General features: G+C 42.1%; 1 protein-coding gene across 5 annotated transcripts in view; it reads right to left on the reverse strand.

Moving 5' to 3' along the window:
- Nucleotides 1–6,286: 6,286 nt before the first annotated feature.
- Nucleotides 6,287–16,093, reverse strand: part of LOC6536526 (homeobox protein homothorax) — a 137,740-nt gene continuing 127,933 nt past the window's right edge. For all 5 annotated transcript variants that reach the window (XM_039376385.1, XM_002097066.4, XM_039376384.2 and 2 more), the window contains 3 exons: nt 13,192–13,268; nt 10,652–10,710; nt 6,287–10,432 (listed from right to left, as the gene is read on the reverse strand). In XM_039376385.1, coding sequence (XP_039232319.1) covers nt 10,272–10,432; nt 10,652–10,710; nt 13,192–13,268 — 297 coding nt within the window. In that variant the 3' untranslated portion in view covers nt 6,287–10,271. The remainder of the gene's footprint in view (nt 10,433–10,651; nt 10,711–13,191; nt 13,269–16,093) is intronic.

Here is a 16,093-nt window from a genome sequence, read left to right on the forward strand (position 1 = left end):
AGTCGGGCGGGCAGTCGGGGGGTGGTGGTGGGTGTGGCCACCGAAAAGGGTGGCATATTGGGGGCTTGGGTTCGGAAATAATTCAAATAAATTGACAGCCGCACATTACGCAATGGCCACGTTGCAGCCAGAGCAGCAGCCGAATTGCAACGTTGCACTTTTGCGAATGACCACAAAAACACGAAAAGCCAATGGCAACAGCAGGACAGCAAACATTTTTGGGGGAACGAGAGCAACAACATGCACTGAGAATGCAGAGACAAATCTAATTGCCGAATGCAGTCGATGCGAAAGTGCAAAATCATGTCAACAGCAATTTTCCATTGTTAACTGTGTTGGCGACACCGAGATGGCCAAGAGAAAGGGAGTCCCCAGAACCCAGAAACCAGAGCAGGGGGTGTATATCGGATATACTCACACATACTTATAGATAGATATACATATGTATGTATATTGGGAGAAAGAGAAGTGAGTCGAGATCCCGGGCTAAGTGCAATGTACGCATACTTGATTATGGTTTTATTATCATCATCAGGCAGCGAGGAGTGCCAGCTCCTCTTAGCCATTTCTTTGGCTAATTTCGTGGCGAATCCCTGGCACTTAAATTTGAAAACTAAACCCAATCCCCAAGGCTCCCATTCCACAGCATCCTTGCCATCCTTGCCATCCATACCATCCTGCCGCACTTTCTTGGTATCGCTGGCAAGCAGAATGGAGCACAGATTGCCACGTACAACTTAATGCGGTCTAAGTGCAATAATATTACTTTACTTCATTTATTTTGCGCAAAAATATAACAAAGATGTGACAGCGCCGAAGAGGAAGAATGGATTCTATACCAGCGAGGATGCCACGGAGGACACAGAAAATAAGAAGACGTTGGCAAACAAGGAAGTTGCTGATGCTGTTCTAGAAGATGCTGCTGCTGCTCCCGCTGCTGCTGCTGCTGGGAACTGGAAGCTGAGTACGCCATAATGATGATGTCATTGTCAATGGTATCGCAGCCAGAGCAACAACAACAATGTCACTCTTTGCCAACTAGAACCAGAAGCAGAACGACAACGAGAACAACAACAATGTCAAAGCAGAGCAGCTGTAACTGAATTAAGCATTAAGTGCGGATATATAAACAACCCCACCGAAAAATCCATCCATGTGTGTCCCTCTCATCTCATTGTGTGGGTTGAATCTTCTTCAGAGTACACAGTACAAGCCAGTACATACACTTATATCTCGCCAGTGGAAGGGGTTGTGCAACGGAAGGAAGCATAAAATAAAATGCATGCCACAACAACAACAGCAGCAGCAGCAGCAACAACAGCCACATCATCATCATCGTCTTTGGATGCAGCCAAAAATATGCAAAGATTTTAAGAAATTATTATTGTGACTTTTATAATACGGCTCACACACAACCGAAAACGAAATTTTGCTCAATTTGTTGACATGCGCACAGTTTTGGCCACAGACATTTGCAATTGTTGTAAAATGTCTTGTTCTTCAACGACTGCAACATTTTCCTTAGTTTTCAATATAAATTCTATTGTTGCTACATCTGCAGTACGAAACTTTCGCAAAGCCATTCTCATGTTTTAATTTTCAACGTTGTAAACCCTCACTCTTGCCCAAGGACACACTGCAAAAATTGATATGTATCTAAATTATATATACTATCTACTAGTTTCATATTTTATATAGAATCCTAAATATATATTTAATACTTTAAGAATCTACAAGATACTTCTGCTGGAGAAATGTGATTGAATTATTCGAAAAGTAAAATTCCCAGCGAATCAATCACCAGGAAACTTTCCTCTCTGCATTTCCATTCAAATATATTTTTCGCTTTGGCTGGCAAAACCGACAGAGGGCGTGGAAGTGGGCGTGGCAGGCCGGGCTGCATTGACAGCATTTATATAAATTCTGTTGAAAGATTTTTGCCAGAGAGATGGTGAATGTGTGTGCGAATTGGAAATGCATAGAACAGTCATTTTTGATTGCAGTTAAATGCATTAAACCTGATTGTATATTGCACATACATAAGTACATACCTCGGAGTATGTGGCACTTATGTAAAGTTATGTATTGGCACATAAGTAGACTGTCTTAGCGACTAATTCAAAATTAAATTGCTTTTCGTTTGCGGCAATTTAAAATCGACAGGATGAGGCAGTCTCTAAATAATTGAATCGCCCGTAAGCAACATGAAATGTGACTAAATTAACAATGACGATAATTGGCAAACGCACTTGGAGAGATTTCCCAATGCGTCATCATTTAAAGCCATTGAAGGAATCAACCCGATCGGGGTGGACCAAAATCGCACCCGCAGGCACACTCCACTCCACTCCACTCCACTCCACTCCACTCCAGAGATCTCTTGAGCAGAAGCTCGAGTGCCCCATAATCTGATCATTTAATCTGCATTGGAAATCATTATACGCATTAAAGTCAAGCATCCCGAAATCGGAATCGGAATCGCAGACGCAGACGCAGCCCGCAGATGGAGGCCACCAGAAAACCGGGGGCAACCGCAGAAGCCACCGCATCGCACCACTGAGCAGAGCTGCAGAACAGCACCACCAGCACCACATACATATATGGACCATAATTTATGCCCGCCGATTGTTTCGAGCACATTCGCACACTTCACAATCTGTTCGTTTGAGTTACATTTTTATTGACAAATTGCGTTGATTTTTGCGCCGGCGGATGAGGGCCCTTTTCCCAGTTTTTGTGTCTGTGTCTGTGTATACGAGGAGCATATCTCCCGAGTCCCCGTATCTGTATCTGCCTGCAGGCCGGCATCGATGGCACTTCAAACTGCAAACGACCGGAACTAGCAATTGTCAATTTGATGATGCCTCCCGCACCGCGGAAAACATCCAAACATCCAAACGAACGAAGCATCGACAGCTCGACAATCAAGCAAACAAATTCAATTATGTAAATGCAGACATCAGCACGGAGAGGTACAGATACAGATATAGCTACAGATACAGCTACAGCTACAGCCACAGCTACAGCTACAGAGATATAGATACTACCCAGAGATACGGGGAAATTATGCCACAGTAAGTGGGACAAGTACACGCGACATGCCGCGATGAAAGTGCAAAGGCAATCGAGACAAAAGTCAGCTCCATGACATATTGAAGCTGTCCGATTGTCCACATGTCCGCATGTCCGTGGTTCGCGTGGGCGGACAACGGACAACCGCCAACGGACAACGGCCAACGGACAGCCAGCATCCAGCATCCAACAGGCAGTGTTCAGTATCCAGAGAATATCCAACTGGCGGTGCACTAAATTTTTCATTGAATCAATTGTCAAAACAAAGTTTTGGATTGTCGCCACATGGATCTCAGAACGGCCGGAATGCCAGCCGCCGTTCGTGGTGTTACTTTCAATTGAGCTTAATTAAATTTGTAAGTGAATCTAGTGCGGGCCGCACGATATCGTCTGGCTTTCAGTTTTCAGTTTTCAGGCATTCCCCCATTCGCCATTCCCCAATACTCCTCCAAGTGCATTGTCTGGGGCGACAATTTACATAATTCAAGTCATTTAAATTATCCGAAAACATTTCAATTCCAGCTCTTGCTCCACTTGACACCAACGCCCCCGCAAAAACACATCGCATCGCCCATTGTCTGCCGTCTGAATGATTTTGCGATTATGCAAAGTGCATTAATGAGCCTCGGACTTCGTACTTCTCCAGATCCTAGCTCCAGGCCATACACTAACTCGCACAGCTATCGAGTGAATGGAGCCATGAATGAGTGAATGAATGAATGAATGAAAGAGTGAGTGAGTCAGTGGGGGAATAAATGGCTTGACAAACGCGTGTCTTGAATGGATGGCTCTCGCTGCGATATCACATTACAGACCAAAGACAATGGCTAATGCTGCTAAATAGATTTAGCCCGGGGAACGAGAAAACGGAGGCCAATGAATGCCAAAATTAGTGGAGCCGGGCAGGCACAATGGGAATCTATATCCATTGTATTCCAATCCAAGAGGACTAACCCTCTGTAATAAGAAAAAACATAAGAGTACAAATATCTCACAATAATCGTATTTCTATTAAGAGATGTAGCTAATCGGCATTCGCTTAACAACAGAACGTCTTTCAATTTTTTAGAATTTAGTGTTTAATGTATAAATCTGTAATTATTATTAGCTTATATGGAGAAATTTAAAGTTTTTTTTTGACCGCCTAAGCCAGACTTCCTTGCAACCCCTTTTGGCGTAACTCCCCTCCACAAAACCCAAATCGAAGTCGCAACGCACTCCCCCTGTGGACAGAAATTGCTCATAATACGCTCGCACCTGCTTTGATCTGGCCGGGCATTTAACCCAATGCCGGTGCTGATCCCACTTAAGACCCCGGCTGAGCTGGCTGAACTGGCTGAACCTGGTGAACCCCTCGGCTGGAAACGGGACGCACTTTCGAGGCGGAGATGCGACGATGATGCCATAAAGGAGATAAACCCGTCGCATAAAATGGTGTCACATATGCGCAACATTAATCTGTTTTGAAATTATAAGAGTGGCGAGAGAAGGCAACAATGTTGTCGGGCGGGTGAAAGATACAAAAAAAAATTATTCGGATTCGAAATTAAAATAGCAACCACTGGGGATGGGACGACGATCTAAGGGCTGAGCGGTTGTGTAAGCGCAGTTTGCACTGTTTCGCTCCAAATCATATTCATATGCAAAGCGGGGCCAGCACAATGGCAGAAGTAATGATGCCAACACCGAGCGTGACATTATAACACTTGGAAATGGGAAGGGAACAAAGAGGGAGGAATCCGGACAACAGGAGGTAACAGGAGGCAACAATAACGAGGGAATTACGAGCATCAAAATGCGCAATGAAAATAAATTAAAGTTTCGAAAACAAGAGCCGCAGGGCGGGAATCCCGGGATGTCGTCCTGTGCTCTGTCCAATTGTGCTGGCAATTTAAAGAACTTTCCGTGTAGGTGGACTGAAACGCGGACGGAAGGGAAACTTTTTCTCTTGCGGGCGGAGAAATAAGAAATTTGCATAAATTGACAGCAGATATTTTTATAAGCCACCACATAATGACCACTCGCAGCAGCTGTAAACAGCTCGTAAAAGTAATTACAGCCGCCGACGGACAAGGCGGGGGGTGCCTCCTGGAAGGGGAGGGGGAGGGGGTTCTGCCACCACTGCCCACTAATTATAGGCAACTTAAACGCAACTAATTTTCACACTTGGAAAATGATTAAAACTCCATTTATCTATGTGGCGTGCGAGTCCGTCCGGTATTCGGTGTGTTTGGTGTGTTTTTGTGGCCGAAATAATGCGTGTATGTTTTGGCCAAGGAGCAACAGCGTGAGATACGTGGATCCAGCGGGAGAGCCACCAGCTCGACACCTTGGCTAATTAATATTAATTGAATTTCTTTGGCCATTTCAGCCACTAGGGGCGAGTGCGTGGAAATCCACGCAGCTGTTGTCGGGTGCCACTCGATTGGCATTAGCAGCGCCTGCCAAAAAATAACAACCCAATGAAGTGGAGAATACGATGGTATTTGAAGCAGCACTGCAAAAAACCAGGCTGCTTTGTTCAGAAAAAAGAGAACTATAGTCTTGCATTACTGAAACATTTTATATAAGTTGAAATTTATGAACATGTAAGGGCTGCTCTAAGTATAACTGAGGCAATCACATAATGTGGAACATTTACGCAGTACCTATAAGTAGATGCCAAAAGAATTATAAGATTTTACCAATTTTTTCCCAGTGCACTGACCAGAATAAGTGCATGCAGTTCTCACCAACTCGGAACTCGAAACTCGAAACTCGGCTAATGCCGGGTCGAAACGATCACGAAAGCCGGGGCGGAAGTCGGAGCAGATGAAGCGTGCTCCGCACGAACATTTCGGGGCAATTATAGTTCAATTATATTGGTCGAGAAGCGCCGAAGATATATGCATGTATAGTGTGTATATAGCGTATATGGTATAGTGGCCAGCGCAAATTGAAGGGGCACGCAACGGTCAAGAGCGGGTCGAAAGCAGGGTCAGTTGGCGCTGGTCTAAGGGTTCCACCTTCAGTTGAAGTTGGGCTTGAGTTCGAGGGCCAGCCAACTGACAGCTGGCAAATTGCGAACGGACCCACGTCAGTTGTCAGGACGCAGGACGCAGGACAGCCAGGATTTGCCATTCCCAGGCTGCACATTCGACTGGTCAGAGGTCAAGCCGTGAACCCGTTTACTGGCATACACATACACATAGTCGATTTCAAAAGACTTTCTCGATTGGTTTTCATAATCTTTTATTTCATAATTTATTACAGTTGAAAATTATGTTCAATATTTCCCCATATTCTGTTTCGCCCTTGTGGTTCCTACGCCTTTTATCTGGCGATTTTGGGGCGCCAACAAGTTCAGGAATTCGTTAATTGGTTTTTAGTTCTTTACATAGAAGCTTCAATTAGTTAATTAATTTAATGATACTGTTTCCTTTCAATATATTTATATTTAATTCATTCTGGCCTTTAAGTCTAGCAATTTAGTTAAAGTTAATTTTTACACGCACAAACATTTATTTAATTCAATTCTCCATATAAATATATTTATAGTTTTTACTTCTTAGAGTTTTCCTTTCCTTGCTTTTCTTTTGTTTTATTGATTTAATTTCTGCATTTCGCACTTCAGAGTTAGCTCTCCCTTTCTAACTCCAGTGCTCTGTCTCGCTCGCTCGCTCGCTAGCTCTCTCTTTCTCGCAAGTGTCTCATTCTATTTCTAGCTCTTTCATTCTTTTGGATTTACTTGATGCTGTCGCGTGGGTAAGTTGTATAAATTGTTCAATCATTTTAACATGTCCTTTGTTAATTTACTTCTGGTGCATTTTAGTCTATGCTCAGGGTTGCATTTCTGCGCCCTATCGTCCCTTACCATTTATCGCTAGGATCTAGCTTTAGATTAGGTTTAAACTTAGCTCTACAATTAGTGTAATGTACTTAAGTGTGGGTGATGTATGCAAAGGTTGCGATATATTTACAGTGTAGTCTACGGGGAAGTTATCAAAAATGTACAATATTTATTACATACATTACACTTGAATATGTAAATTTTTAATCGATTTATCAATAGTAATAATCATAATGGTAATAATAATGTTGCTGCAGCACTTTATAATCATATTCATAATATTTACGGCGTATACATTAAAGTTTCGAGAAAAATCACATTTTAATTTAAATTCCGACACGCAAATGATTTCAAACGAAAAAGCCTTTGAGTTCGTCCGTCCCATATACAATGCGTATTATAAATCGTATAGCTCATTATCTGGATTATTGTGGGTGCTTATCCACATCGATCCGATACGCACAAATATTGCCATATCCCCCCTCACAATCAATCGCACTGATTTAATTTACAAGCTTTTGTCGGTTCGGCGCAGCGAGCAGCATATCCCCCAGATACGATACTCTGGATCAGATATTGAACATCCCCACGATCGAATGTTGAAGGGGCATATAAAAGAAGCTCATACAAAATACTTAGAAACTCTCGGGAATTCTCAGATCCAACAACTGTGGGGGATATCACTCACTGCCTTCCGACTCGACTGCATTTGGTTCCCTTTTCTTAAGCCATAAAGTGTATGATATATAGTTATATATATATATATATATTTATATATATATACTATTCGAGATTTATTAAAATTTAGTTAGGTATAACTAGGTATAGTTTATGTTCTGTATATAGACTCGTATACATCATTCATTCATTCAATGCTTCCACTTTGGTTTCTCATTTAAGGCGTTCTGTACAATTTGCGTTTGCGTTTGCGTTTAAACGTTTCTCAAGTCAATTGTTGGGTCGATTATTTAACTACTTTATATATATGTCTAATAAATTACTAGCGATGCGTACTCGTACTCGTATATCGTATAGTTCTGATGTATAATTGTGAAAATGTTCGATTTACCTTTAATTCAATTTCAATTTCAATTTCTATTCGCAATTACAGCATTTGCAATTTAGCAAAATTTTGTAAATAAATTTATCGCTTCGCTTGTTAGGTGCAAAAAATTCGCATAAGGTTTTCATCCTTGGGGATTCTTAGAGAAGTTCGTATACATTTGAGTGATTGTTTCGAGTGTAGTCGGTAAGAAGTTAGATGAGTTTGCCTAAGTGTGTATGCCAATAAAATGTTGGGTTCCCATGCAAAAGAAGCTCAAGTTTCGTTCAAAGAGCAGGCTAAGTAATCCATCTTAATTCGCGTTTGTATTTTCAAAATAGGTACTCGCTTTCCACACCTTCACCTTCAATCTATTCATAGTTAATAAGTTTCAAACTAAATACTTAAATTTCAATTTGTTGCCCTCTGCATTTACGTATATTCGTTACCATTTAAGATTAATCAGATTCACAAGCAATGTAAATTCAATTCAGTTCCTTAGCATGTGACGCGTTTGCCAAAAGATCCAACAGGAATAAAAATAAACATATCCTGGGAGAGGAGATAAGGCTCTTGGAGTCTATATCCCCCCAACAAAAACATAAGTATTTGCCCGCGCTGAAAAGAAATCATAACCAAAATCAAATAAAAACACGAAAAGGATTATTTTTTCAAATATTTTCTCATATATGCATTTTTGTTTTCATCAATAAATCATCTCTCGTACAATTCTATCCTCTTGAATTAGTTAAATTTAAATCATTAATTAAGTAAATGTAATAATAATAATAATAGTTAACTAAGGATTAACGCATACAAATTAGAATACATAAATAAAAGTACAGTTTAAACGTAAGCATAATTTATTATTAATATTACGTATACATATTCAGAGTTATGTATATGCCTATGCCATTATTTGTATCGTACTGTTTGTTTCTCGCATAAAATCCATACATATACATATACATATTAATATATATATTCATATATTCAAATCGGTCGGTGTGCTTCAGTTGGAAAATAATACTACAAGATCCGCACACAATGAAAACTCTAAAACAAATTCAAATCATAATGTTCCTCGTCTAGTGATCATCTTTCCCTTTTGTAAAAATTAAATTCCATTTCGTTTTTACTTAAGTGTTGCAAGGCATAAAATTAGAAAACAATTCAATTTATTTAAATTAATCGTCTAAACGTAGGATATATAGTAGGGTGCTATCGCCTAAACGTAGATGTACGTATGTATGTATAGTATCTATAGTTTGTTATCGATTTGTTTTGTATGTACATATACATATGCGTAAAGGTATAGAAAACAAAGCGTTACTACAACTGACTTGTTACATAACTAAAATGAAACTAAGAACTAGCAAAGAATTCTCCTCTCGTCCTTCCATTGCGCAAATTATATTCAAACTCGATCGAATTTCGCTGCTGCTGCTGCTGCTATTGGTTTGGTTTTCCCTTGATTTCCTGGTGGGGCGGGGCATTTTCTAAATTCAAACTAAAATCTATAACAAATCCGAACGAAATGTCGCTTAAATTTTGTATGTCCTATCCAATTTTGTATCCTTTCTGGACTGCGCCTAAATTCATGCTTTAAAATGTTGTGTTTTGCACTCTGCAGCTTTGAACATAAAAATTTGCATTTCAAATTGTTGTGTTGCGTCTCGGTGTGTCTGTGTGTGTGTGTGTATGTGTGTGTGAGTTCTGGTTTTATTTTGTTTATTTAACTTATAGCTAAGCGTTTCATTTTTGTTTATGCATAAATATTTCTTTTTTCTTGCTTTTATTTTCCCTTTTTTCTGCTTTTGTTATTTATGTTTAAGGTATACACAAATAGTTTCTTTTCAAATTTCTGGTTTCTTTTTGATGTGGTTTGTTGTTGCTGGTGCTTTTTGTTGTTCTGGATTCTGCTGTTTTTCTTTTGTTGTTGTTGTGGTTGTTCTTTATGTTGCTGTTGTTGTTTTTGTTGTTGTTGTCGCTGTTGCTTAGCTAATATCATTTTGTATAGATTTTACTACGTTTGTTGTTCTTTGCTTGTTGTTTTTTGTTTGCTATTACTTGACTGATATTGCCACGCGGTATGGTATGCTATAGTTTTGGGATCGGATCCTTGTGTATTCATTCAGCTCCTTCGTACCTCGTCCTTCGTCCTTCGTCCTTTGTCTCCAGTGTTGGGTGGTGGTAAAATTTAAGCTATGATTTTGGCTTGATCGCTTCCGTCGGAGAGCTCTCTGGCTGCAGTTTCAGTTCCAGTTCCATTTCCAGTACCAGTTCCAGTTCCATTTCCGGTTCCGGTTCGGGGCCGGATTACGAGGATTACAAGTGCTGGCCGTAGTACTCGGCGGGCGGGTAATGCGGATAGCCCTGGTGGAAGCCCGGATCTCCGGGCGGACGGTGCATCATATGCGCCTGGCTGTCCATCATGTAGCCCATGGCGTCGTGGCCATATCCGGAGGGACCTGGATGCGGTGTATAGACTGTTGGTGAGTCGCCAAGTGGATAAAGAGCGCAAAAACGGAAAAAGAGAAAAAATGCACATAATTAGAAATTGCGTTCGAATGGATGGCAAAATAAGCGAGGCGATCCTCACGGCTCACCGCACTTAGTTCTTAACTAGATCAGCGCTATTTCATAGTTATGGAGATTTTTTTTTTTTTTTGGATGTGGATTTCATTTTGAATAAGAGCGATAGTTACCTGCACGATTCGATTGATCGATCATCGGCTGGACGATTCTCCGCCGCGCATTGATGAACCTGTAAGCAGACAGAAGATATCGTTTTAGTGGCATTCCCTAATTAAACACATCGAACTGAACCGAACCGATCCTAACCGAACCAAAACCGAAAAGGATCGATGAATTATGCATGAATTGGCCCGGATTTGCCGGGACCACGGTGCTTTATGTGCCCAACTTAGCCATAAACCAAACCAAATCTCCGCCAGAGTCACACTTTTTGCTGCCCTGCCACGGCCAGATCAATGGGCCTCGCCGACTTTGGTTATGATTGTCGTTTAATAAATGCAATAAGAAATAATAAGCAGTTGCCCGTTGATCCGCAGGATCAGTGGCGACACAAAAAGCGCAAAAAGAGCAAATGATTAAAGCAGAAAGCCGCCGGCCGAGTGACAGTCACTTGGCCAAGACGATGTTACCCGCAAGCTTTGACACGGCCTCAAATAAAAAAAAAAACGATAAACACAAAAAACCTATATATAATGCCAAACAGCGAAACCACCAGCAAAAAACTCAAACGGGGAAAAGGAAAAACATCAGAGGCATCAGTTACAGTTGCACCGAGAAAAACTAATGCCACAACTGGCAACTATGTCCCTGAATTATTGGTGAATATAACTGATAATCTACTTTGAATTTTAGTTTTTGGTTTCTAGAATTTATTTAGCAAGAACTTGATTACTTCGTCTTAGAGAAATACTTTAATTAGTGAAGGGGGAAATTTCTCGCAGTGCACAGCGACAGCTACAAGGACGGCAATGGATACAGCTACTCGCATTAGCCGAAAACCAAGTTAGCCGAGGTTAATGCACTTGGCAACTGGGAACTCCTCCTCCAAACGGATTGAAAAAGGGAACATTTCACCGCTCGCCCCTTTGACTTTTCAATTTGCAGTTGAGTTTCGTTTGCGATCTGCCCCTGATTTTTGCTCATTTTGGGGCGGAAATTGTTGCAACGCCCTGAAATCGTTTATCAAAACGACAAAATGGAATTGAGTTCCGTTCTGCCATATAGATATTCGCTGCCTCGCCGACTCGCTTTCCTCGCATTTCAAGATGCAGCAAATGATTCGAGTCTTGTAAGCTGCAAATCGATTTGCCCGCTGGCCTCGCACTTGATTGGAATGATTGCAGATGCGAGGGGACTATGTATGTGTACTATATATAAATATATATAGGCTCAAATAAGTACAATAACTCAGGGAAGTAAGCAAACACTTGCCAAGTTATTTATGTACTTAGCCCATAATTATAACTTTTCTTCCTGCAGCTGTAACTAAGCGTTAATATTTAAAACTTGCTCGGCGGCAGGAGCAGCGAAAAAAGCGAAACTTTTTCGATTACGAAAGTTACTTTTGCTGTCTGGGCATCTTATTGGGTGTTAATGGACTTCTCCGGAATCTCCTGGTCATTTGAATGGCTTCTTATGCTCAGTTCTTGCCGGCTCAAATTGCGCAAAAATAAATACACATTTAGAGAGCTATAGTCCTGGGGGCGATGCGATATTCCCCCAGGATTAGTGTCCTGCTCGCTCGGACCGACTGGCTCAGCAAAAGGTGTCCTGCCCGCCTGCCCATAAATAACCAAAAGTGTCAACATTTTATTTTGCTATTTTCTGCCAAGGCTTCTCCATCCATTCAATGCCTCTCCTCCCCATTTGTGTATTCCTTTTTCCGCAGGACCTTTCTACGCAGTGTTGCGTGCCTAAGCGAATCGGATGGGCAGGGTCCTGCGGATAGCGTAGTATTTGTTAATTTGGAGTGTGCTTCGGTGAGCGCGAAATTCAATTTAATTGAGCTGAGTGCCTGCCAGGCGGCACAGCTCTCACACATTTCTCGCCGGATTTTATTGTGGCCTGTCTTAGCTTAAAAGCATTCCACGCCAAGCCAACACAAGCCAATCCAAGCCACGTCTGAGCGAACTGCATAAAAGATTCAGCAGCGCTTTTAACTTGCTTGAAAAGCTTTTCCATCTCCATTCCTATTTGCGCATCTTGTAGTTTGGCTGCATTTTGCAGTTTGCAGCTTGCCGAGTGTCAAGTTATGCCGGCTGTCGCATAATGTGCAAAATTTGATGAAGTTGCCGTCTCCCAGAGACGTTTCTTTGCCATGTACATGTATCCCGAGCCTAATGCACTCCGGGATCTCTAGGATTTCCAGTTTTCTGTTTCCAGCTTCCCCCTTTCCTGTTTTCATGAACACAGGGCCCATAATTTTGTTTGCCACATTCTTTTCACCTTTTTTGCCTGTCGACCTGTGGCAGGTTCTATTTCCTTGGCGTGGGCTGCCTTATAAATTTTTTTTCGGCCAGTTAGTTTTATTTTCTCATACGGTGTGTGTGTGCTCTGGTTTTGGTTTCGAGTTGAATCTTATGGCCAAGTCAGGGAATAAAGCGTGTGAGTAATGGACAACCCAGGGCGTCGTTTACCACATTATGATGTTGTGTGTTTGAAGGATATGGATATCTGATCCGATGCGATCGAATCTCCAGCGGCAACTTACCAATTATTCACTTGCAGTATCGTTAGGCCGGTGTCCTGGGCCAATTGTTTCTTCTGGTCCTCGGATGGGTAGGGATGCTGTAAGAATATGCGAAAATGATATGATTAAAACATTGTATTTGCATGTTTCAAGTGTTTATAGTTGAAAGCACTTATATATTATTAAACTTTATTTATCAAATGAGAGTTGTTTACATGGAATAGGTATGGTCGACACCCCTAGCATATCGAATACGAATTTCGGAGCTGGGCAAACTGTTGCAGTGCCCAAATTTACAATCTATCTAGCCAACCCAACCGGCCAAACAATCGATCAATCATGGCCGCAATAAAACCGAATGGGAACCTGTCAGCCCGCGTGGATGGCTGCACTTGAAACGCAGCATTTTCGGGTGTTTTGGGCGTTATCAGTGGGCCGGTTGCAGTGCGTCCTCCTTATCAGCAGTGCCACTCAAAGTGTCCTCAATTGCCGCTACCTCAGGGGGTTAAGCACGGGGAGTCGAACCCGAGCATGGAGTGGGTTAACTGCAATTGGAGCGCGTGTCTAGCGCCAAATGGGCAAACAAATGCCAGCGAGTAGTCCACTTCCCATAAATCTTGCAGTCGAACCGCCGACACAGTGGCGTCAGTGGGTAAATAGTTTGGCTAAAGTGAAAGTGCCACTCCCCCTGGACGGCCCGCCCCTTAACCCCTATGGCTGCCCAGCAGCTAATCTAATCGGCTGGCTGGCCTGGCGCTTATTACAATTTGTTTTATTTGCCTAGTTGTTGTGCAGTTATTGTTGATTCAACGATTCCGATCGCAGCACAATTTCACTCCATTAATGCTGGTTTGTTTTGCTCTTGCAGGGCGGAAAATATTCGGATATTATATGTAGGAAAAGCTCTTTAGCTCTTGATGTTTTAATTTCATAACTTTTTTCAGTGTAAAACAGGCAATTAAGGGGTTTAGCCAGTCACCTGGCTGCTGTCAGAAAATTATTTCTAAGGATCTCCGTTCAGCGGAAGTTGCCGTCAAATGATTTTGGCTTTGTTTCGCCCTCGAAAAATCGGGATATTCTTGTGCGCGTGCTCGAAGGACGAAGGAGTCCTTTGTGTTTTAACCCTCCACTGGACGCAATCGCTTCCGGCAGCTGTGGGCGGTTCCTGCAGCTTTTGGGTAGCTCTTGGGCCACTCGTCAGCAGTCGATAATTGTGATGCAAGGGGATCCCAGTCCGCAGTCTGCAAATGCAATTTTGTCGTTGCACTGGGCTAAGAAATTGTCTGGAAATTTACGGTCAGCCCCGAAAAATATATGAACTGTCACCCATACACAACTCTGGGTTATACATATAAGGCGGGGCCATTCCAATCGAAATGTGCAACGCTGCACATCCTTGTCTTCGTCTGTGCGTCTTTGTATTCGTGTGTCTATCTGTGTGCTGGCATGTCCTGGCCGCCTGTAATGCAATTTAGTTGCCGCTGCTGCTGTTCCTGCCGTTGTCCTGCAGCAGAGAGGGCTTGGCCTGTGTGGAGCTGTGGCTCCTTAAATGCATTTGCCTTATTGTTTGTGTTTAATAAATTTTACGTGTTGTCTTGCTGCTGTCCAAAGTCCAAAGTCCATGCTGTAGTCTTGCCCGGCAGCAATAGTTGTTTGCTGTCCTGTCGAGGCCAGGACTTTCAGCCTGACACGCCCGCACTTTCGGGCAGCAACAACAAAACAACAAAACAAGCAGATACCAAATACTATATGAAATTTGCGTATTGACAAATAAACGTAGGAGCCATGTAAATACAATGGACATGCCATTGGCAATGTTGCCCCATTCCATCGCCACTGCTGCTGCTGCACCTCGTTTTCTTGACCATATAAAATGTTCAAGAAGTCAGAAGGCATAAATTACATGCAGGTAAATTAAAACGGAATTTATAGCATACTTTGTGGCGCACATCTATTTGCAGAGATGGCTTTCTCACAAGGAAAGTGGGAAGTGGCATTGGCAGTGGGTGGGCTGGGCCGACTCTAGATGCAGGTGGAGCCTGGTTATTGATTTGATGTTGTGGCCAACACGAGCCGAGACATCTGGCAGTAGCAGGAACAACTTTGTGGTTGTCAATGGGGAAAAGGAATGGTCTGCGAACTTCGAATAATTGAGCGTTCGACTTCGGGAATAGCATATATTTTGATATTTAATGCCTGCAGAAGCAAGGTTACATAAGCCGAAATATAAATCAGCAGTACACGTAACCTTACTAGGGAGTATTCTAAATTTATAACAGTTCTAGAAAGAAATAGCATTAAATATGCCCAAGGTTTTGGTTTTCATTAATCAGCAGTGCCAGGAATAAGATCATAACTAAGTCCATTACCTTTGTGAGTCGAAGCCTCACAGCAAAAGACAAAGATTTCTTTGTCAACTATAAATACGACTGACTTGTCCCAAGCGAGTATAATCCTTTATATACGAGTATCTGGCAGGTCAAGTTCGTTGACTTGTCCGACTCTTGGGGATCAGAAGTGCATATATATCATTTGCAAAAGCTTTTCTTTCAACGCCTACTCTCTCCGTCATGAGTGTACTCCCAAGAGCTTAGCAGCCTGTCTCCCTCTGCCCCGGATCTCTCGGTCTCAGTTTGCTTAAGCGTTTTTCTTTCAACTGCACTGTGTTGCACCAATTAGACTAATGAAAGCAATTATGCATTTCGCACTCACACACATGTGGCGAAATGTGTGCATGTTGTTGTGTTGGATACGCAGAGAGTGCATAACATGTCAAGTAGAAACAAAGTCCATTTGGTTTATTAATTTACCATACGACAAAATAATTAATTACTGTCACGCCTTTAAGTTGTCGCCCCAGCCCCTGCCATCGCCGTCTCTTTCTGCCGCTGGGCTAGGCGTCTCTTTCTTTTTTGTGATTCCT

Source organism: Drosophila yakuba, chromosome 3R, assembly GCF_016746365.2.
Source record: "Drosophila yakuba strain Tai18E2 chromosome 3R, Prin_Dyak_Tai18E2_2.1, whole genome shotgun sequence".
Taxonomy (NCBI): Eukaryota; Metazoa; Arthropoda; class Insecta; order Diptera; family Drosophilidae; genus Drosophila; species Drosophila yakuba.